The following is a 23,372-nucleotide window of genomic DNA, read 5'->3' as shown; positions in this document are numbered from 1 at the left end:
AATTATACAGGCTCACCATAGAAGCTATGAAGACAGTACTATTTCAAGTATCCTAATGAGTAATACTGGCAGTTTGGCCAGTAAAATCTATCTAAACTACAGTCGCTTTTTATATTTTTGAAGCAATTATTTTCATAAAACTTGTGGTGTTTTTATCAAGCTGCTTATGTAGGTGTTACTGGAAGAAAAAGTTTGTGTTGTAACATCTGATAACGTTAAAAACCTGTTCTCAACACTGAGTTTTAATAGAAAAGAAAGCACCTCACTAATTCTAATTCTCCTTACATGTAAGATGTTAAAGAGTGTCAAGAAGTTTCAAAAAGCTCTTAACGTATGACTTTAGTTAATACTGATTCATTGTTAGTGATAAACCGTTTTTATTTGGGTGTGTGAATGTTACTTTTCGGTAAAGTTAAATTCAAAAGCAAATCCTGTTTTTTGAGTTGGTAAGCCTTCGGGTCTTCGTAGCAAGCTCTAAAGACTGGAGAAAATTGGCTTCACATACTGTCTCCAGGGCCGAGGCCACCATTTCCTCTTCCTTGTGAGACTGAAGCTCAATTACCATGACGCCACTGTCAAACACACGGAGCCTGAAAACCATAGGTGCAAGAACAAAGCCAGGAATTATCTAGGATATCCAACTGCTGAAAAGCAGCACATCTTTTATATCTTCTTTTATGCCCAGGTATGAGGGCAGTAATAAACAAAACAACATTTAAAACATATCGAACACAAGGAGCAATGGCATACCTAAACAGCTCATGAATACACAGATAATAAAATTATGAACTAGAATCTACATGCTAAATAAAATGCCTAGCTTTTTTTTTAGATGGAGTTTCGCTCTTGTTGCCCAGGCTGGAGTGCAAATGGCATGATCTTGGCTCACCACAACCTCCGCCTCCTGGGTTCAAGCGATTCTCCCGCCTCAGCCTCCCAAGTAGCTGGGATTACAGACATGCGTCACCACGCCCGGCTAATTTTGTATTTTTAGGAGAGACGGGATTTCTCCGTGTTGGTCAGGTTGGTCTTGAACTCCTGACCTCAGGTGATCTGCCCGCCTCGGCCTCCCAAAGTGCTGGGATTACAGGTGTGAGCCACCACACTCGGCCACCTGGCTACTTTTTTAAACCTAAGGAAAAGAATATTCACACCTGAACATCTCCAGAGACTAACACAAAATGTCTAAGGGAAGAGGGGCTAGTTATTCTGACCTCATGGGAAGAACCCACATTCTTATCTCATTCCCCCAAATCCAAAAGAGTCTGACTCCTAGCCCTGTTAGGACATGCCCAACCCTGATAAAGAGGAAATAATATAATTTCAAGAAAGCAATAATCTGGCTTGACACTAGGGATGACAAACTTTGCTGGGCCTTCCCATCTACCCCATGCAGAATCATGGTTGCAGGCGGCAAACTTCCTGCAGAGGTTCCTTTACCTGAGAGGTAATTTCAGTGCTTCCAGCATCTTGCACGCATTCACTAAATCTTCTGGTGAGAGCAACTAATAGGGAAAAAAAATCCAGTAATGCTATACAATGGTAATGATCACTAAAACAGAAGAGTAAATTTTAAAATTACCATTTATCAAAAATTTTAGGTGATTTAATCACTACAAAGCAAAAAAGATTGACAAAGGAACCAAAGACTTCTATTCATTAAACCTGTGCTACCCAATAAAATATGCATGCCACATATGTCATTGTAAATTTCATAGCAGCCACATTAAAAAAGTAAAAAGAGGCCAGGTGCAGTGGCTCACATCTGTAATCCCAGCACTTTGGGAGGCTGAGGCAGGTGGATCACAAGGTCAGGAATTCGAGACCGGCCTGGCCAACATGATGAAACCCTGTCTCTACTAAAAATACAAAAATTAGCCAGGCACAGTGGCGGGTGCCTGTAATCCCAGCTACTTGAGAGGCTGAGGCAGGTGAATTGCTTGAACCCAGGAGGTGGAGTTTGCAGTGAGCTGAGATTGCACCATGCATTCTAACCTGGGCGACAGAGCAAGACTCCATCTCAAAAAAAAAAAAAAAAAAAAAAAAAAAGAGTAAAAAGAAACACGTGAAATTAATTTTAATGCATATATTTTATTTAGCCAAATAGATTGAACATAGAACCAATTCAACATATAATCAATACAAAAAATTATTAATGAGATATTTAACATTTCCTTATTTTGTACGAAGGCTTCTAAATCTGGTGCATTTTTACACTTTCAGCATATCTTGATTTGGATTAACTACATTTCAGGTCCCCAGTCAGCACATGATGTGGCTATCCTTTTGGACAGTGCAGCCTTAACAAATCAGCATAGTGTGGTGATGACAAGCACAGCTTTCAGTCCCACAGGATGGCCCCAGAACCAGTCCAGCCTAGATCCAAATACCTGTCAAACCACTGTCTCTGACTGTGGCCTTGCTCAAGTTATTTCTTCTTTCTAAGTTTCAATTTCCTATTCTCCAAATTATCACCTACAGTAAAAGTAGCCACGTCACTTGAGTTATTGGGAGGATAAATGAGGTAACACTTGCAGAGCGTCCAGTGGATGGTAAGTACTCACTAATGGTAGCTATGATCAGATAAAAACACAGAGCAGGGGCTTAACTCATGGGACTGGGTGAGCCATTTGCATGGAGGTGACTGTCAGGGCACAAAGAATACCTAGACAGAACCTTGGAGGCCAAGGACATCTGGACATGAAGGAGCAAGGACAGCTGAAGAATAATAGCCACTGCTGATACCCAGCCAAAGGGGCAGGGGAGCTTTCCTTCTGCATTATCTACAAGGCAACTTGTTCCAACTGAGTTGATTCAAAAGAGTTAACTATTGCAGAGGAAGGGCTTCCTGAACAACTTTATTTATCACAATACAAACAGAAAATATTAGAGCTGAACAGTTTCATTCAGTCCAAACCCTTATATTAAAGGTAAGAAAACTGGCTCCCTAAATGCTGGCAAGGGTGTGGAGAAAGGGGAACTCTTACACATTGTTGGTAGGAAGGTAAATTAGTACAGCCACTATGAAAAACACTATGGTGATTTCTCAAAAAACTGGAAATAGAACTATCACATGATCCAGCAATCCCACTGCTGGGTATATATCCAAAAGAAAGGAAAGGAGTATATCAAAGAGAAATCTGTACTCCTATGTTTATCGCAGCACTCTTCACAACAGTCAACATCATTTGCAACAACACGGACGGAACTGGAAGACATTGTTTAGTGAAGTAAGCTAGCACAGAAAGACAAATATCACATGTTCTCACTCATATGTGGGAGTTAAAAAAATTGATTTCATGCAGATAGAGAGTAGAAAAATGGCCATTAGAGGGTGGGAAGAGTAGTGGGGAAGGAGGGATAAAGAAGGTTGGTTTAATGGGTGCAAAAATACAATTAGAAGGAATAAGAGGCCAGACGCAGTGGCCCATGCCTATAATCCCAGCACTTTGGGAGGCCAAGGTGGGTGGATCACCTGGGGTCAGGAGTTTGAGACCAGCCTGGCCAACATCGAGAAACCCCGTCTCTACTAAAAATACAAAAATTAACTACGCGTGGTGGCGGTCGCCTGTAATTCCGAGTTACTTGGGACACTGAGGCCGGAGGATTGCTTGAACCAGGGAGGTGGAGGTTGCAGTGAGCTGAGGTTGTGCCACTGCACTCCAGGCTGGGTGACAAGAGTAAGCCTCCGTCTCAAAAAAAAAAAGGGGGAATAAGATAATAGCATTCAGTAGTACAATAGGGCAACTATAGTTAACAATAATCTATTGTATTTCTTTTTTTTTAAATTAATTTATTTTTTGAGACACAGTCTCGCTCTGTCGCCCAGGCTGGAGTGCAGTGGCGTGATCTTGGCTCACTGCAATCTCCACCTCCCTAGTTTAAGGGAGTCTCCTGCCTCAGCCTCCCAAGTAGCTGGGATTACAGGTGCCTACCACCAAGCCCAGTTAATTTTTGTATTTTTAGTAGAGACGGGGTTTCGCCATGTTGGCCAGGGTGGTCTCGAACTCCTGACCTCAGGCAATCTGCCTGCCTCAGCCTCCCAAAGTGCTGGGATTACAGGTGTAAGCCACCGCGCCCAGCCCTATTGTATATTTCAAAGTAACTACAAAAGTGGAATTGGAATGTTCCTAACAAAGAAATAATAAATACTGGAGGTGACAGACCCCTAATTTCTCTGATTTGGTCATTACACATATGCTCATATCAAAATTTCACATGTACCCCATAAATATGTACAACTATTATGTATCCATAAAAAAGAAAAAATAGAAATGTGGGGGCCGGGCATGGCGGCTCATGCCTGTAATCCCAGCACTTTGTTTGGAAGGCCGAGGTGGGTAGATCACCTGCGGTCAGGAGTTCAAGACCAGTTTGGTCAACATGGGGAAACCCTGATTCTACTAAAAGTATGAAAATTCTCCTGATGTGGTTTACATCACACATTACATCCTGATGTGGTTACAGCACACGGCTGTAATCCCAGCAACTTGAGAACAGCTGAAGCACAAGAGTTGTTTGAAGCCGGGAGGCAGAGATTTCAGTGAGCCGAGGTTGTGCCACTGCACTCTACGGAGTGATACTCTGTCTCAAAAATACAAAACAAAACAAAAATTTTAGAGGTAAAAAAAAAATTTGGTACATATATACAATGAAATACTATTCAGCACAAAACAGAGTAAAATCCTTTCATTTGCAGCAACATGGATGAACCCAGAGGATATTATGTTAAGTGAAATAAGCTAGACATAGCAAGACAACACCACTTGATCTCACTTACACGTAGAATCTTTAAAAAGTTGATCTCATAGAAGCAGAGAGAAGAGTGGCTATCAGAGGCTGGGGAGGGTAGGTGGGAGCGGGGGATGGAGAGAGGTTGGTCAACAGATACAAAGTTACAGTAAGACAGGAAGCATGAGTTCTGCTGCTATATTACACAGAGTGACTCGATAATGACAATGCAGGGTATTCTTTTTTTTTCTGTTTCTGAGTACTTTTTTTTTTTTTTTTTGAGATGGAGTTTTGCTCTGTCCCCCAGGCTAGAGTGCAATGGCACAATCTCGACTCACTGTAACCTCTACCTCCCTGGTTCAAGCAATTCTCCTGCCTCAGCCTCCTGAGTAGCTGGGAGTACAGGCACACGCCACCACACCCATATAATTTTTTTGTATTTTTAGTAGAGATGGGGTTTCACCATGTTGGCCAGACTGGTCTTGAACTCCTGACCTCAGACAATCTGCCAGCCTCAGCCTCCCAAAGTGTTGGGATTACAGGTGTGAACTACTATGCCCAACCCGAGTACTTTTTATTGATACATAATATCTTACATATTTATAGTGTATAGGGGCTATTTTTATTAATGCACATGCTTAAAATGTGTAATGATCAAGTCAGGGTATTTGGGGGTACCTATTACCTGAAGTATTTATCATGTCTATGTTTTAGAAACATTTCAAGTCCTGCCTTCTAGCTACTTTGAAATATACAATACGTTGTTGCCTCCTTACTCTGCTATTGAACATTAGAATTTATTCCTTCTAACATATGTATGTACCTATTAACCAACCTTTCTTCTTCCCCGCTCCTACCTATACACCTTTCCCAGTCTCTGATATCTATCATCTATTCTCTACTTCAGTGAGATTAGCTTTTTTAGCTCCCACATGAGTGAGAACATGCAATATTTGTCTTTCTGTGTCTGGCTTACTTCACTTAACATAAGGACTTCCAATTTCTCCATGTTGCTGCAAAGGATGTGATTTCATTCCTTTTTTATGACTGAATTGTATTCCATTTGTATGTATCTGACATTTTCTTTATCCGTTCATCACTGATGGACACTTAGGTTGATTCTATCTCTGTTTTTTGAAAAATGTTTATTTTAGATTAGGGGGTACATGTGAAAGTATGCTACACAGATAAACTCGTGTCACTAGGGTTTGCTATGCAGATTATTTCATTGCCTAGGCATCAATATTAAGCCCAGTACCCAATAGTTATCTGTTTTGCTCCTCTCCCTCCCTCTAGTCTCTACCCTCAAGTACATTCCAGTGTTTACTGTTCCTTCTTTGTGTTCATAAGCTCTCATCATTTAGCTCCTACTTATAAGTGAGAATACGGATATTTGGCTTTCTGTTCCTGCACTAGTTTGCTAAGGATAATAGCCTCTAGCTCCATCCATGTTCCCACAAAAGAATTATCTCACTCTTTTTTATGGCTGCATATGACAGACAAGAGAGGATTTTTAATGTTATTACCAGAAAGAAATGATAAATGTTTAAAGTGATGAATATCTTCATTGCCCTGTGATATGGTTTGGTTCTGTGTCCAAACATAGGTTTGAGGGACCTGGTGGGAGATGATTAAATTATGGGGATGGGTCCTTCCTGTGCTGTTCTGGTGTTAGTGAATGTGTCTCATGAGATCTGATGGTTTTAAAAATAGGAGTTGCCTGCACAAGCTCTCTTTGCCTGCCACCATCCACATAAGATGTGACTTGCTCCTCCTTGCCTTCCGCCATGATTCTGAGGCCTCCCCAGCCATGTGGAACTGTGAGTCCAATTAAACCTCTGTCTTTTGTCTTTCTTCAAAAATTCTTTAAAAATTGCCCGGTCTCAGGTATGTCTTTATCAACAGCGTGAAAATGGACTAATACACCCTGATTTTATCATTATGCAATGTATAAATGCACTGAAACACCATATAGTACCCCATGAATATGTACAATTATTGCGTCAATTATAAAGAAAAATAGAAAAAGTTTTGAATAGCAAAAAATAAAAATAAAAATAAAAAAAGAAGAAGAAGGAAAACTGAGTCTCAGAGATGTTAAGTAAGCTACTGATGGTCACTAAGTCACTAAGCAAATCACTATCAAAATCAAGAAAAGAATCTACCTCCTAGATCCCAGGGCAGTATTCTTTTCACTGTACCACTTCTCAAAATAGCTTTGATATTCACAACCCTTCCTCAAATTGTATTGGGAATTTGTATTAAGAAAGTCTATATTTAGTTAAAAGAATATTTAAATTTTCTATTCTTACTTCCATTCCTCGAGCTCGGTTTACTAAGCAGTACACCTCCGTGAGTGACATTATTCCCCCTCGTTCCTGATAAAATATGAAATTTTTAAAAAAGTATGTTACAATTACACCAGTTAGCATTTCTTAATAGAAATCATAATCACAGTGAAATCAGACATCATAAAAATTTTTAAGAAGTTTATAAAAAACTTTATTTATACAAAGGAGAACCTATTCAGATACCACAAGGCAGTTCAGATTCAATACTTGCATTTTAATTCATTACCACTTTATTTTTTTATTTTTATTTTTATTTTTTTGGGACGGAGTTTCTCTCTGTCACCCAGGCCAGAATGCAGTGGTGCAGTCTTGGCTCACTGCAACCTCTGCCTCCGGGTTCAAGCAATTCTCCTGCCTCAGCCTCCTGAGTAGCTGATACTACAGGCACGCACCACCACGACTGGCTAATTTTTTTTGTATTTTTAGTAGGGACAGGGTTTCACCATGTTGGCTGGGCTGGTCTCAAACTTCTGTCCTCAAATGATCTGCTCACCTTAGCCTCCCAAAGTGCTGGGATTACAGGCATGAGCCACTATGCCCGGCCTCATTACCATTTTAACATTTACTTAAATGAAAAAAGGGGCTCTACACCATGTTTCAAAAAATACATTTAAAAGTTTTAACTTACTTCAGCCAATAAATGAAAAAAGTATAGAATTAAATAAGACTATTACCATTTTGCAACCTCCAATGAAATAACAGATCTAGGTAATGACTGTCAATGGCTGTTAACATCACAAAAAATTTTTTTTTAATTTAAAAAAAGACAATCGGACATTATGTATCTCTTGATGGAAGTACACAATAGCCTCTATGAAATAGTCCTGCAATAATAATTTTTAAAAACCCTAACAAACCTTTCTTATAAATACCAGTTTATAGGAAATACACAGGACAGGATAAGCACACTCTATAATCTAAACAACTAATTTCTTCAGGAAACACATTGTGGGGTGGGAGGTAAGAGAGACCGGAGAAAGAACCCATGAAATTAAAAACAAACAAACAAACTTTTGAAACAAATCAACAAACTGCAATGAATCCTGATTGAAACAGACCAACTGTAAGGGAAAATGTGAATACTAGGCGGGCTCGGTGGCTCACACCTGTAATCCCAGCACTTTGGGAGGCCAAGGCGGGGGGATCAACTGAGGTCAGGAGTTCGAGACTAGCCTGGCCAACATGGTGAAACTCCATCTCTACTAAAAATATAAAACAATTAGCCGGGCGTGGTGGTGGGCGCCTGTAATCCCAGCCTCTCAGGAGGCTGAGGCAGGAGAATTGCTTGAACCCGGGAGGCAGAGGTTGCAGTGAGCTGAGATTGTGCCACTGTGCTCCAGATTGGGCGACAAGAGTGAGACTCTATCTCAAGAAAAAAAAAAAGAAAATGTAGCACTTTGGTAGGCTGAGGCGGGCGGATCACGAGGTCAGGAGATCGAGACCATGGTGAAACCCCATCTCTACTAAAAATACAAAAAATTAGCCGGGTACGGTGGTGGAAAAGAAAATGTGAACACTAGATATTAGATAACATTAAGAAATTATTTTAATTTTTTAGATTATGAAATGGGATTATAGTTGTATTTAAAGGAGTCTTTATCATTAGAGTTACATACTGAAATGTTTATAGATAAAGTGATGTGATGTCTGGGATTTGCTTTCATATAATTTTGAGTGGAGGCTGGTTTACAGAAGAAGCTGGATGATGGCTGAGGATTCATTATACTATTCTATTTGGCAGAGGTTTGAAATCTTTTTTAATATAAGTGCTTTAATAAACTTTTGATTCCCTGAATACTATCAGACTAGAAGATGAATCTGTATTATGGAATGATTAATAGTACTAAATAGTAAAGACTAGATGTATGGAAATATATCTATTCAGAGAAAGATCATATATTTCCTTTTTAAAAATAAGGAAAACTTCATATCAAATAGTTTTAGAAAGTTACAGACGTCAAAAATGAAAATTAAAAACAAATTAGAAAATTACAAAGAATAATAAGCACAGTGAACTTATTTAATACACCTGAAAGAAAAAAAAAACCACCTCAGTTGACAATAACCATATCATGAAAGGAGTTATGCTCTTTTTAACACTTCTGATGATATACGGTTAATTTCACATAGTTTAAAAAAAAATGTAGGTTTAATTTTTACCTCTAAAGGCACCTGCAATATTCCAGCCAGCTGTTTGGCCAGTTGCATGTGGTACTGTGTGCCCGAGCCGTAGGTTTCTCTGGTAACTGGGTTAGCTATTCCCATGCTCAGCAAGTAGGATTTAAACCTGATGGTCTATAATAAAAAAGGAGAAAATGCAGAATTGTCTCTCCACCTCAATATTTGAAATTCTTCCATGACAAATTCAATTCCACTCAATAATTTCTACATATCCCCATTCCTTCTACTGTGTTTCTATGCTGTGAACTATGAGAGAGCAGATTTCCAGGAGTTCCCTGCATACATCTAATTATTCTCCTTCCTACTTCTCTGCTGGTCTCTCATACTCTGTTTACTTCACAAGTTTGATGTGAGATTCAGAAAATGCCTCTGCTATATTTAATGCCAACCAAATAGTACAACTGGAAACTTAGGAAAATAGCTGTGATTAGATTGTAGACAAACTGAATGAAACAAACATCAAACTTAGGACAGCCACTCCTTGAACATTTCAGTATTTCTGTTTTCTACACTCTAAAAAAAGGCATTGAAATAGCCTTTAATCCTAATAGAACTAATATAATTTTTATGGTTGACTTTTCTTTGGCACTTTCACATATCCTCAAGTCCTAAAAGAAATAAAACAGGCTGGACACAGTGGTTCACGCCTGTAATCTCAGCACTCTGAGGGGCCAAGGCAGGCAGATCACGAGGTCAGGAGATCAAGACCATCCTGACTAACACAGTGAAACCCGGTCTCTACTGAAAATACAAAAAATTAGCCGGGCGTGTGGCACACGCTTGTAGTCTCAGCTACTCAGGACGCTGAGGCAGGAGAATCGCTTGAACTCGGGAGGCAGAGGTTGCAGTGAGCCGAGATCACACCACTGCACTCCAGCCTGGGCGACTGAGCGAGACTCCATCTAATAAATAAATAAATAAATAAACAAATAAATAATAAAACATAAATAATAAATAAAACAGTACATTCAGAAAGACAATGTAAACCACAAAAACCTTACTGTATTATTTGTGTTATCTAGTTTCAAATGCCTTAAAAAAAGCAACTTATTTACCTCATCTTCTGTGATGTCACCTTGTTTGTCTTTAATTTTATTAGCAATTGATTTTGATAACTCCACCATTTCTTTAGCCTGTCAAATAAAAAGTAAAGACTGAAAAAGCAATATTGTCCCCAAAATGTCTGCTTACAAAATATATTTCAAAAACTGTATCATAATTGGTATGAATTTAATAGGCATAAATGACATATACCTTGATCATTAGTTTGCTGAGGTCTTCAAAGGCCTGAAATGAGAAATGAATTTTTGTTGAAATCCATCTAAATAATTACAATGACTTAAAGCAATGAAGCACCCTCTATTTTTTTCCCCATAAAAATTTGAAATTTTCGGCCGGGCGCGGTGGTTCGCACCTGTAATCCCAGCACTCTGGGAGGCCGAGACGGGCAGATTACGAGGTCAGGAGATCAAGACCATCCTGGCAAACATGGTGAAACCCCGTCTCTACTAAATATATAAAAAAATCAGCCGGGCGTGGTGGCAGGCGCCTGTAGTCCCAGCTACTCGGGAGGGTGAGGTAGGAGAACAGTGTGAACCCGGGAGGCGGAGCTTGCAGTGAGCTGAGATCGCGCCACTGCACTCCAGCCTGGGACACAGCGAGACTCCGTCTCAAAAAAATAAAAAAATAAAAATAAATAAATAAAAATTTGAAATTTTCTTGCAAATATCAATTTGTTACTAAATATTTATATAAATAATAAATCTACCTTATTCTAAAATTGCATTTTAGCTAAAAAAAATACATTTTCCAAACAAACTGCAAAAGAACTTCACATTTTCAAAGAGAAAATAATTATTATTGATTAAATAAGCAAAAGGTGATATAAACAGTAGTTCAGAAAATATTATTTACTGTTATTTGAGAAAAGTAAGAAATTCTGTCACTGTCACTGGTTTTTTTCTAAAATCATTTTCTAGTAGGAAGTCAAGAATCAAAAGCACTACAAAGCATTCCTGGTGGAAAAAGGCAGTACACAGCTGCAGGAATAGTTATCTGGGCACAATAATTTTGGCTCTAACACAGGTGTGACTTAACTGAAACAGTAAGTCTCAGGCTCCGATGATCAAACCCCTTATGCTTGTAGATATGGTGGATATCACAAAAGAAAAACATTCAAATACCATCTAAATGTATCTACATAGAATCAACTGTTTAATTTGCTACAGCAAAAAACTACTTCGAAGGCCTCTTTGAATTTAAATATATTTATAATAAATTATTTCAAGTCACTGAAAATATACTCCCAGTGCAGAATATCTTATCTAATTGATGCATACAGATGTTATTTTTTAAAACCAGTTAAGCAGCTTGTCATTAACTGAAATATCAGTCCTTATGGTGGTCTGAAACATAATAGTGGCTCTGACCAGCTTATGCCCATCTGCAGGAAAGCCTCCCCCATCTGCAAAAGGATTTTGCTAAAAGAATAGTGTGTTGCGTATTCTTATGGCCAACTCACTACGGTTAATACTGAAAACAAAGGGGAATGTGCACACACCTAACAGGAATTTCCTTAGATAAACAAAAGGCTTAAACACTGGATTCTTATCAGCTAGAACCAGCAGATGCAGGAAACCCTTTGTGAGAAACTCTGGGCACCAGCTCTGAAACTAAGTCAATTCTAACATGTAAATAGAGGGCAAATCACACACCAACCTAGTTTTCAAAAATAAAACACACATTTTACGCACTTAGGTTTTTACTTTTAATATATAAGATATTAATAGTTTTTTTATCTGTGTAAAGAAAACTAGTAAAGATAACACATTTAAATTGTATATGGTAAATTACTGTATTTATTATTATTATGTTGTTGTAGAAAAAATATGCTAAGTTGAGAGTCCACAAAGAATACATAAATAAGCCCTGTAAACTTACATATAGGCAATAAAAAAAAGTAAATATTTTAGTGCCTCAGAAGAAGTGTCTATAAATATTTTAAGTGATTATAAAACAGAGAAAAGCTTCCTCACTTGTATTTCTATAATTATTATAAAATTTGGAATTAGTCAACTATCAAAAAATGAGTAACGAAACTACCTACAATAAAAATTAAAGCAAAAGAGATGCACATATCCATTCTATAATTGTGTCTGCCAGTTTATGGAACCTTGTATCCCTCTACCACACCTATAGTCAAATTTCCACTCCAAATTTGAGAAAAACAGCACCTGTTTTAAAACCAGGAGTATCCCCTTAAGCTGACTTACAACATGATTTCTTACTTACTTTTAGTTATCATTTTGGCTATTAGCGTCAGTAACTCAGTATAGTCTTGATTTTTCATTTCAGTATTCTTGAATGTGCCTTGCAGATTCCATTCCCTTTTCCTGGGTTCTTCTTATCCATGCTGGTCATCTGCTAGAGCCTATTCCTCTTTCAGCCTTTGACTTCCATATTCCTGCTGCTAACAAGCCCTCCGTGACCTCAACAGAAGTTAGGGATCATGTTATACATCCCTGCTGCATCCTATATGTTCTCCTTGCAAGGTGTTTCTCCCACCATGGATAATGCCTCTTTGCCTGCCCGTGTCTGTGCATCACCACAGTATCCCCAGCCTCTGATACAAGGCCTAGCACAAAGTAGGGAGGAATATCTGCTGAATAAATTAATGATCTGCATGGTTAATGATCTGCTGAATAAATTAATGATCTGCATGGTTAATGATCTGCTGAATAAATTAATGATCTGCATGGTTAATGATCTGCTGAATAAATTAATGATCTGTATGGTGGAGCACAATGCTTATGTAGAATCTTTTGAACTATGCGACTCCAAGAAAATTAGACTGAAACAAAATAATTTACTTGATAAATTAAGAAAAACATTATTTTCAACATAACTGAGTTAGTATGGCAGTATTCAGAAAGAAAAATACAAATAATGCAAAATCAGCCCACTGCTCCATGCCATCTCCAAAAGTGTCAACACAAAGAGGATGACAACAGACACTGCTGTAAGAGGATGGTGACAGCACCTTATAGGTGGTGAAGAGAGTGGTGATGTGGTGCACTGTTGCCACCAGCAAACTGCCTGCAAATCAGAAGACGTGGGTTCTCATCTGCCTCGTTCCAAATCTAGTCACTCACTCTGAGACAATTTCTTCTCTGAATAATAAGAACCCTTCTAATGCTAAAATGTTGAAATTTTATGAATCTTCTCAGAATAGATGATTCTGAAAAGATGGTGGCTATGGCAGCACAGTTTTTGAATCTCTCCAAATCACAACATGAAAACAGGGTAACTAGATTTTAAAACCAAAAACCCCATAGGTAACATATACTACAATACTAAGTGTAAGATACTAGCAAAAACCCCTCAAGATACAAGCGGGTAGGGCAAACCACTAAGAGCCACAAGACCTGCAGGATGCCAGGATCTAGGCAGGAGAAAGAAAAGAAGAGCAACAATGTAACCCACAGACCTGAGAAAGCAAGAGCCCCAAGAGAGCCAATAGGGATTCACTAGAAAGTAAAGCAGGCCAATTTGAGGACAGTGCCTAAAATGGGGAGGATTGTGCCTACTTCAATTATGGGAGGGTCCACTATTAACCTTTTATATCAAAATAAGCTAAAAGATGTTAAGAAGATGATACAAGCTATGAAGGATCAATATAAATCAGAAATAGGTGACAGGAAAGAATTAAAAATAAAAGGAAAAAAATCATTTCAGAAATAAAGGTTACACTAGACAGACATGAGTGAATAAACAAACAGATAAAACCTTCAAAGAAAGGTGAGAAAGAGGAAAACTTTCTAAATGAAAAAGAAATGAGGAAAGAAATGAAAAGCATTAGAGTCACAAATAGTGAAGACAGGCAGTGAAACTGCAACATACAGCTAATAGGAGTCCCAGAAGAAAAAAAATCAAAGCAATTATTGAGAATTATAGGCCAGGCACAGTGGCTCATGCCTGTAATCCCAGCACTTTGGGAGTCCCAGACGGGCAGATCACGAGGTCAGGAGATCGAGATCATCCTGGCTAACATGGTGAAACCCCCGTCTCTACTAAAAAATACAAAAAAAAAAACTAGCCGGGCGAGATGGCGGGCACCTGTAGTCCCAGCTACTCGGGAGGCTGAGGCAAGAGAATGGCGTAAACCCGGGAGGCGGAGCTTGCAGTGAGCCGAGATCCGGCCACTGCACTCAAGCCTGGGCGACAGAGCAAGACTCCCTCTGAAAAAAAAAAAAAAAAAAAAAATACAAAAAATTAGCTGGGTATGGTGGCACGCGCCTGTAGTCCCAGCTACTTGGGAGGCTGAGGCAGGAGAATTGCTTGAACCCGGGAGGCAGAGGTTGTAGTGAGCCAAGATTGCGCCACTGTACTCCAGTATGGGCAACAGAGTGAGACTCCATCTCAAAAAAAAAAAAAAAAAGAAAGTTATAATACAGAAAAATTTCCCTGAAATTAAAAAATTCCTGAAACTATTTACTGAAAAAGCATAGCATGTAACTAAGAATAACAACTCAGAATGACTAGTAGACACATTCTAGTAAAATTACTGGGCTTTAAAGTAAAATTTAAAAATCCTTTGCCCATCTAGGAAAAATAGCAACTGTCTTTTAAAGGGAAAAAAATAAATTATCATCACTTTTTGATAGCAACACTTCATGCCAGACCAAAAAAAAAAAAAAAAAAAGAAAGTAATATAATGAAGACACTCAAAGAAAGAAAGTGTGAGCTGAGGATTTTAAACCCAACAAAACTGACCTTCATGTATAAGGAAGACAAACAGTGGCAGATACAGGGAATATTCTTCCTGTGATCATTTCCTAAAAAATCTATTACAGAATGAGCTTCACACAACCAAAGCGACCACAGAGAGCTCATCATTGAGGACTGGTGGCACTAAACATGGAGGTACTTTTAATAAAACCAAGAGTCAATGAGAGCTGGAGCTGAGGGGAGAGTGTATGCAGTGGCTGCATGCTCAGATGTTGTAAATACAGTGTACCTATTTTTCAAATGTACGAAGAATGGGGAAAACACATATACATTTTTTTTCAACTGTTTTAGTAATTATCTGGTAGTGTCATCTTAAATTTGAATAGAAGAGATAAGTATGCTCTTGTTAGGCATTTTATATTAACAACAACAAAATTCTAGCTCTGTCCATTGAAAAAGCCTAGAAACCGGCTGGGCGCGGTGGCTCAAGCCTGTAATCCCAGCACTTTGGGAGGCCGAGACGGGCGGATCACGAGGTCAGGAGATCGAGACCATCCTGGCTAACACGGTGAAACCCCGTCTCTACTAAAAAATACAAAAATCTAGCCAGGCGAGGTGGCAGGCGCCTGTAGTCCCAGCTACTCGGGAGGCTGAGGCAGGAGAATGGCGTAAACCCGGGAGGCGGAGTTTGCAGTGAGCTGAGATCCGGCCACTGCACTCCAGCCTGGGCGACAGAGCGAGACTCCGTCTCAAAAAAAAAAAAAAAAAAAAAAGGAAAAAAAAAAGGAAAAAGCCTAGAAACAAAGATTAACCCAATAGTGATGAATATTACTAGCAAGCAGATTGTAGTTCTGAAATATCATTTCCCACTAAAAGAAAACAGAGCGGGCTGCGCACGGTGGCTCACGCCTGTAATCCCAGCACTTTGGGAGGCCGAGGCAGGCGGTTCAGGAGGTCAGGAGTTCAAGACCAGCCTGACCAACATGGTGAAACCCCATCTCTACTAAAAATACAAAAATTAGCTGGGCGCAGTGGTGAGCACCTGTAATCTCAGCTACTCGGGAGGCTGAGGCAGGAGAATTGCTTGAACCCAGGAAGCGGAGGTTGCAGTAAGCCAAGATAGTGCCACTGCATTCCAGCCTAAGGGACAGAGTAAGGCTCTGTCTCAAAAAAAAAAAAAAAAAAAAAAGAAAGAAAGAAACCAGAGTTTCTCAGATAAATGGTTGATTCTGGACCTGAGGCAGGAAATGTACAAGATGGTCCTGGAGCTTTGTCACACCAGATAGTGAAAAAGCTGACAAAGTTCACCTAGTCACAACAAAAGCACTCAGAGGGCCAACTTGAAGCAGCTCCCACTGGCCAAAGATGGGACAATTTGAGCTTCAAATAGGATAATAATTATAACTGATTGAAATCCATCAAATATGCTAAACTTCACGAATTCCTAATGACATGTTAAAAAAAAAACCTAATTAGTCAGCTGGGCACAGTGGCTCACGCCTGTAATCCCAGTACTCTGGGAGGCCGAGGCGGGCGGATCACGAGGTCAGGAGATCAAGACCAACCTGGCTAACATGGTGAAACCCCGTCTCTACTAAAAATACAAAAAATTAGCCAGGCATGGTGGCAGGCACCTGTAGTCCCAGCTACTCAGGAGGCTGAGGCAGGAGAATGGTGTGAACCCAGGAGGCAGAGCCTGCAGTGAGCTGAGATCGAGCCACTGCACTCCAGCCTGGGCGACACAGCAAGACTCTGTCTCAAAAAAAAAAAAAAAAAAAAAAAAACCTAATTAGTCATCGTCAAAAGATAATAAGGAAACAATTTATTATCCTGATGATAAAGGAAAATGCAATTATCCAGCCTTTCCTATATGAACTGGACAACCAAATAGTAGATAAGGGAAACATTTCTTTAAAAAGTATTCCAACTAATAAATGAAAAATAAAGACAGAATTATCACTATTTACCACAACCAATGAACTAATAGATCTAGGCACTGAATATTAACAGCTGCTAACATGACAGAGATAAGATGTGCCTCCGACAAAAGAACACAGTATCACCTCTAGTTTTGCCAAAGGGACAGAACATGAGTGTGACAGAGATTCTGGATCCAGCTGCCAATCTGGGGAAAATACAGGGTTGAGGAAAATACACAACTTCACCACAGATACACACACATCCAGAAAAACCTACTATGGGCACTTAACAGGTCAAATGCCCTTGGTTCCCAGTGAGCCCAAAATCAGTATTTAAATAACTATTTGCAGTTTTAGACTTTACTCGATTGACATAAATCTTTGAAATTCTCTGAACAGCAACCATCAATGGAATTTTACTTATGAATTACTATAAAAACCAAAGATTTACTTTAAAGCATCATTTAATAAAAAACCAAGACCATTTTTATATAAACATGGAAAAATCAATGATACGTTTAGCTGTATTAACTAATTACAGAATCTAACGCATAACTGGTCTTTTTAGCTAGAGTTCTTTCCCCTTCTCTTGAATTTCCTCATATATGATGAAGCCTCAAAACATTGGAAAGTACATGCTCAGGGTTGTCTCCTAGTAGAAGTGATGGGCTGCTTTGAGCCATTCTTAGTGATGTCTGGTCTGATCCCTGGGTGGTCATCAACATAAAATGGTGTGGTATCTGGCCACAGACAGTGGCCACAGAATAGCGTTTTCTCTCAACTAAGTTACTTCAACTTCCAAAATAATTATACAGAGAACCCTGAACTCATTAGGAGTATCCTTCAGTCAATTCCATCTAGACTTTAAAATCTACACACAACATTCTATGATATTTTCTAACAGCAAACAAATTTGCACTTCTTTTTTATTCCTTTTAGAAAGAGGTTTTAGTTAGATTTTGCCAGCCCGAGGTAGACCTCTTAAAGAGAATAGGAGACTATGTAGCTTCAGGCAAATGAAATATATTCTAAATTACAGAAGGGAATTAGTCACAGCTGTATCTAAAAGAATAGACACAAATGGCTGGAATAGATGCAGAGCCAGAATTTAACAGTTACCTCAGAAATGTTTTTGTCGGTTTCTTTTCTTTTTTCTTCCAGTTTCCTTTCAATACCTACAATTCCTACAGCCCTTATTCTTCCTGGCTGAAAAAAAAAGAAGTAGAAAATAAAACATACAAAATAGGAAGCAAACAAAATCTTTTGTAACCAACCACATTGTGTTTTCAATGGCGGGAAAGGACCCACAAAGAACCAAAGAAAAACAGCATACACTGACGTTTAGCTTCCCTTCAGAACATGTGTTTACTTCTTGCTGTACATGATGATCTTAAAATCATTCAAGAAAAACCAAATACACAATAAATGGCATATTTTACTCTGCATTTTAGATATAAGTTAAATTTCCTATCATTTTCCTTCTTTGGCAAGCTATTATGTATCAGATACTTAATAGGGTCTCAAATGTACAAAAAAATCAGTTTAAATTTTGGTTCTTAATTAACACTTATTATCCAAGCTACTTTCATACATTTGAGTACTGTCTAGTGTTGCTGATTAATTTAGACAGTCCTGGAAAACATCACCCAGCTGTACTGTCTGTTCTCTCAAATGCCACACTGACTATGAAGAACAGAATTCAGTGGGTGAACTCTACCTTCTATCACCCTAAGAATTATGCTGGTAAGCAGTTATTTATGCTTACTAAGTGTCTGCTGTATACACAGCACTAAACTAGGTGCTGTGAAAATAATTTTTTTTTTTTTGAGACGGAGTCTCGCCCCTGTCGCCCAGGCTGGAGAGCAATGGCACAATCTTGGCTCACAGCAACCTCCGCCTCCCAGGTTCAAGTGACTCTCCTGCCTCAGCCTTCTGAGCAGCTGGGATTACAGGCGTGCACCACTATGCCTGGCTAATTTTTGTATTTTTAGTAGAGACAGGGTTTCACAATGTTGGCCAGGCGGATCTCGAACTCCTGACCTCATGATCTGCCCCATTTTGGCCTCCCAAAGTGGTGGGATTACAGGCGTGAGCCACCGTGCCCGGTCGAAAATAAATTCTTTATCAGAATACCATTGCAGTATTTTGTTTTGGGCAAGTTCTACAATTACAGAGTCTTTTTCTTAATGAAGATGTAAGTACAGAGCTGAAAACACTAGATCAGCAAATAGTTTAAAAAATACCTGGGGTCCTCTATTTGTTTGTAATGACTGGGAAACTGGCATATTCTCCCATCTTCTCTGTGTCATTTCCTCTGATAGACGCCTGTAAAACTGTTATGCAAATAAATACACTTTAAATGAGTCAGTCAGATTGTAGCATCCTTGTATAAATCATTACTTAACATTTCCTTCTTTTTTTTTGAGGTGGAGTTTCACTCTTGTTGCCCAGGCTGGAGTGCAATGGCGTGATCCAGGCTCACCACAACTTTCGCCTCCCCAACTCAAGCGATTCTCCTGCCTCAGCCTCCCAAGTAGCTGGGATTACAGGCATGTGCCACCACACCTAGCTAATTTTGTATTTTTAGTAGAGATGGGGTTTCTCCAAATTGGTCAGGCTGGTCTTGAACTCTCGACCTCAGGTGATCTGCCTGCCTTGGCCTCCCAAAGTGCTGGGATTATAGGCGTGAGCCAATGCGCCTGGCCACTTAACATTTCTTTAGTATAAAAAGTCTGTTCGGTAATTTGCAGCAAGCCCAGAATGCTCAGACATCAAAGAAAATCAAAGGAAGTTCTTTTCTTGGATCAGTTTCAGAAAGCACAAAGGAAAAAAAAGAAGGAACTGACCTTCTATATAAAGTGGGCTATTCTCAACAAAGAGATGAGTGACAATGAAATCAATAGACTTACTTTAAACAATCCTGCGTATGTGGATTGTTTTCAATCTATAATGAAACAAACACAGTGCCAGGAAAAATATACAACCATTCTTCCATGAAGGAAGCAGAGCATAATTTGTCTAGTTAAAATATAAAACCAAAAAGTAGGACCAAAACATACCTATGCTCACAAATAATCAAATATGTTTTTCATATGCTTAGTGATCACTTGTCAGGAGCACTGGGTGAGGTGCTATAGAAAAAATTAATAATAATTTATGATATTGATGGGGAGAATAAATACACACTTCTAATTATCTTAAGAATTCTTGTACAGCAACTTATTTGGAACACATAAACTATTATACTGCAGAATAAGTACTTAAGTGACTAAGATTAACTGGAGTTAATCAAGACAGACAGCCTGATTTAAAGCTGGGGAACCTTCAGATACTGAGATAGTTCAACATATCATTGCATTTATATTCTGTTCATTTAACTAAACTATACCACTGAAAACTCTGCTAGTAGGCAAATGGCATGACTTAGTGTATTTTCCAGCCTCTGTTCCTTCCTTGGGACTACACCCTCTGCTTCCCATTCCCACTGAAACCTAAACTTCATATTCTCCACTCACTGCTAAGGCTTAAGATATAATAAAATTTTATTGTAAAAGTACGGTGAAATCTGGTATGTTGTATAATACCACCTTCCATCATATTAACAAGCCACAACACACACACACACCCCATACATATACACACCTTTCTAGTACAATTTTATTCATGTAGAAACTTACCTCAATCTGGCCATGTTCTTTGAAGGAGAGTTTGATGTAGGAGTTCTTACTACTCTGGAATGGGCCAGGTTCTTTGTTAGGAGGAGCTGGGTGAAGATGAACCACTATTTTGGCACTGAAGAAAGAACAAATGTAATATATTGAATTGCCTTTCAAAAATATATATATAATTCTACTTTTATAACTTTTTATGTGTTTCAAATCACTTTTAAAATTCATGTAGAAACAAACATCCCAAAAAGCATCCTTTTAAAGTATGTATTAATTCAATATTAATAAAGCTTTCAAAAATCTCTCTACTTAAAACTTATAAGCTATGAACCAAAAAACTTCAAGTTACTAGCTCTGTAGATTAAATTAGAGTGTGACTTTAGAAAATATGGTCAAAATAAATTTGCAAAAGTTTGAGTTTATGATTATGGTTTTCCAACTACAAACATCCCCAGAGGTTATAAGGGGGCCTATAATTTCTGCCAAAGCATACACCCTTATTCATTTGAAAACAAAAAGAGAAAACTTATCTGTAAAAATGGCCAGCTGATATTTTATTAAAATTCCATCCAAAACTAACATTCTACAGTGTCATTTGTTGGAAAATGCCACTCAATCAACAGCATGATCTGGAAAGATAGCCAATAACAAAAACAATTCCCAAAATGCTGTGGCTCTAAGAACACAAACTACCATTATCTTTATGACTATCATTATCTTCTATGCTATTAAAAATACCGCTATATTTGGTCAGCTTAATAAGTCTGTTTTCCTCCTTTTTTTTTGAACCTAGTCAATAAGCAATCCTATAAAGATTTGGGAAACTAAAAAACTCAAAGTATCCCAGGTACCTAGTTTAGTGCTTTTTCTGTGTTGATCATGCTATAGATACACACCTACCACTCAATTTTACTTTTCTTTTTTTTGGAACCATATGGTTACCTAAATATCACTGTAAAATTGAAACACCAGGCATTGGGCCTCCTCAATGTGAATGGGTAGGGCCAGTCTTGTAAGGACTCCTCCTGTTCCCTTGTGATAAACTTCTTTAAGTGAAGTGAGAAAATAAACTATGTGAGCAGAATCATAGAACTGTCTGAAACAAACCATCAAGTAGAGCAACAAAACTATGACAATTATGATAAGATAACTAAGCAAAAGCATTTCACAGTCTCTGAAACTAAAAAAAACCCTCAGCCCTACTATCAGATTCTGTGAAAGGACACCCATTGAAAAAGTAGAAAGTATAATCAAATAAAGTTTAAGAGCTCCAAAGTAAGCATAAAAAATCTATGCCAAATTTTGTATATATTCTTTTATCAGGTCATCCAATTACTATACTTCATTAAATTTTAAATCTATGAAATAAAAAAAGCATCTTCAGAGATGTTAAAAGGTGAAATGTACACATCTTGAAATCAATGCAAATATAACTGTTTGAGGGGAGGGGCTGGGAACAAAAGAGAATACTTGACAAAAGTTAACTTGGCATATTACTGAAGTCCTCCTCACTGGACATGTTTAAAAAATAAGACATTAACGTGAAGGTAAATATTTAAAATTTTTTTTTAGTGTAGATTTCCTTGGAACACAGGAAAGGAAAACTCAAATAACCTGGAACAATCTTAAAGTTTACTTTTTAGAACTTAATACAATGGAGAAAATTGATAAGGGGAAAATATAAATCATAATAACAATCTACCCTAAAAATCTATGGCTTAAAAAAATCTATGGCTTATTAATTTTTTAAAACATTGGTTTCTTTTATGTCAAATAAATAATATTTTACAGTAAATCATAACATTATGATCAAAGCATGCATTGCATGTCCAGTGAAGCTCAACACTGTTTAACTTCTACTGAAGTGCCTAATTATGCTAAACCTAAAGATAAGCCTACATAGGAAAAAAATATCCCATGCCAATAATATTTTTTCATGTCTCCTCAATTCCATGCACTTAAAATATAAAGCCAAGTTTTTGGTATATTTGAATAAACAGGAACATCTGAACTTACGCCTTTATACCAAGGTGACCTCATCTCCTGGTTTGCCTGGGATGGTCCCATTGTATCCTTGTTACCCTGGTCTAATTGTTCATTGTACCTCCTATTATTCTGATAAATGTCCTGCTTTGTACAATAACTATTATTATATGCTGTTTAACTCTGCTATCTGAACAAGTAAAACCTGAGAAACAAACTTAATGATCAGGTTAGAAACAGAAGCAAAGTCAGTTATTTTTCTCAAATAGGTTATTTCCGATTTTAAGTATGAAATGACAGGTACACAGGGATGTGAAAGCAAAGTGTCTATGGAAAGACGATAACTGGGCCACATTTCTTTTTTCATTTTTATTTTTTTATTTATTATTATTATTATTATTTTTGAAACAGGGTCTCGCTCTGTCCCCCAGACTGGAGTACAGTGGCCCGATCTCGGCTCACTGCAAGCTCCGCCTCCCAGGTTCATGCCATTCTCCTGCCTCAGCCTTCCAAGTAGCTGGGTCTACAGGCACCTGCCACCACACCTGGCTAATTTTTTGTATTTTTAGTAGAGACGGGGTTTAACCATGTTAGCCAGATGGTCTCGATCTCCTGACCTCGTGATCTGCCCGCCTCAGCCTCCCAAAGTGCTGGGATTACAGGCATGAGCCACCGCACCAGGCCCACATTTCTTTATTATGACCCATGTATAATAAACAAGGATATTACAGCAAATTATTCATGCTTAAGAATCAATTCATACATCATTGAGTCTAAGATAGGACCTTCTGACCAATAGCATAACAGGAAAT

The 23,372-nt window shown here is 38.4% G+C and overlaps 2 protein-coding genes across 3 annotated transcripts in view; one reads left to right on the top strand and one right to left on the bottom strand.

Moving 5' to 3' along the window:
* Nucleotides 1-23,372, top strand: part of CPNE4 (copine 4) — a 736,278-nt gene that overhangs the window by 527,029 nt on the left and 185,877 nt on the right. The window lies entirely within an intron of this gene.
* The window catches only part of VPS36 (vacuolar protein sorting 36 homolog), a 36,305-nt gene that overhangs the window by 3,408 nt on the left and 9,525 nt on the right, over nucleotides 1-23,372 (bottom strand). The window contains exons 4-12 of the mRNA XM_010371283.2: nucleotides 20,587-20,701; nucleotides 19,153-19,242; nucleotides 18,029-18,115; nucleotides 10,518-10,550; nucleotides 10,319-10,396; nucleotides 9,243-9,377; nucleotides 7,044-7,109; nucleotides 1,441-1,505; nucleotides 506-590 (exon numbers count right to left, since the gene is read on the bottom strand). Of these exons, the coding sequence (XP_010369585.1) occupies nucleotides 506-590; nucleotides 1,441-1,505; nucleotides 7,044-7,109; nucleotides 9,243-9,377; nucleotides 10,319-10,396; nucleotides 10,518-10,550; nucleotides 18,029-18,115; nucleotides 19,153-19,242; nucleotides 20,587-20,701 (754 nt within the window). The remainder of the gene's footprint in view (nucleotides 1-505; nucleotides 591-1,440; nucleotides 1,506-7,043; nucleotides 7,110-9,242; nucleotides 9,378-10,318; nucleotides 10,397-10,517; nucleotides 10,551-18,028; nucleotides 18,116-19,152; nucleotides 19,243-20,586; nucleotides 20,702-23,372) is intronic.

The sequence above is a fragment of the Rhinopithecus roxellana genome, chromosome 1 (genome assembly GCF_007565055.1).
Source record: "Rhinopithecus roxellana isolate Shanxi Qingling chromosome 1, ASM756505v1, whole genome shotgun sequence".
Classification (NCBI taxonomy): Eukaryota; Metazoa; Chordata; class Mammalia; order Primates; family Cercopithecidae; genus Rhinopithecus; species Rhinopithecus roxellana.
This window is presented reverse-complemented; position numbering and strand designations above follow the sequence as displayed.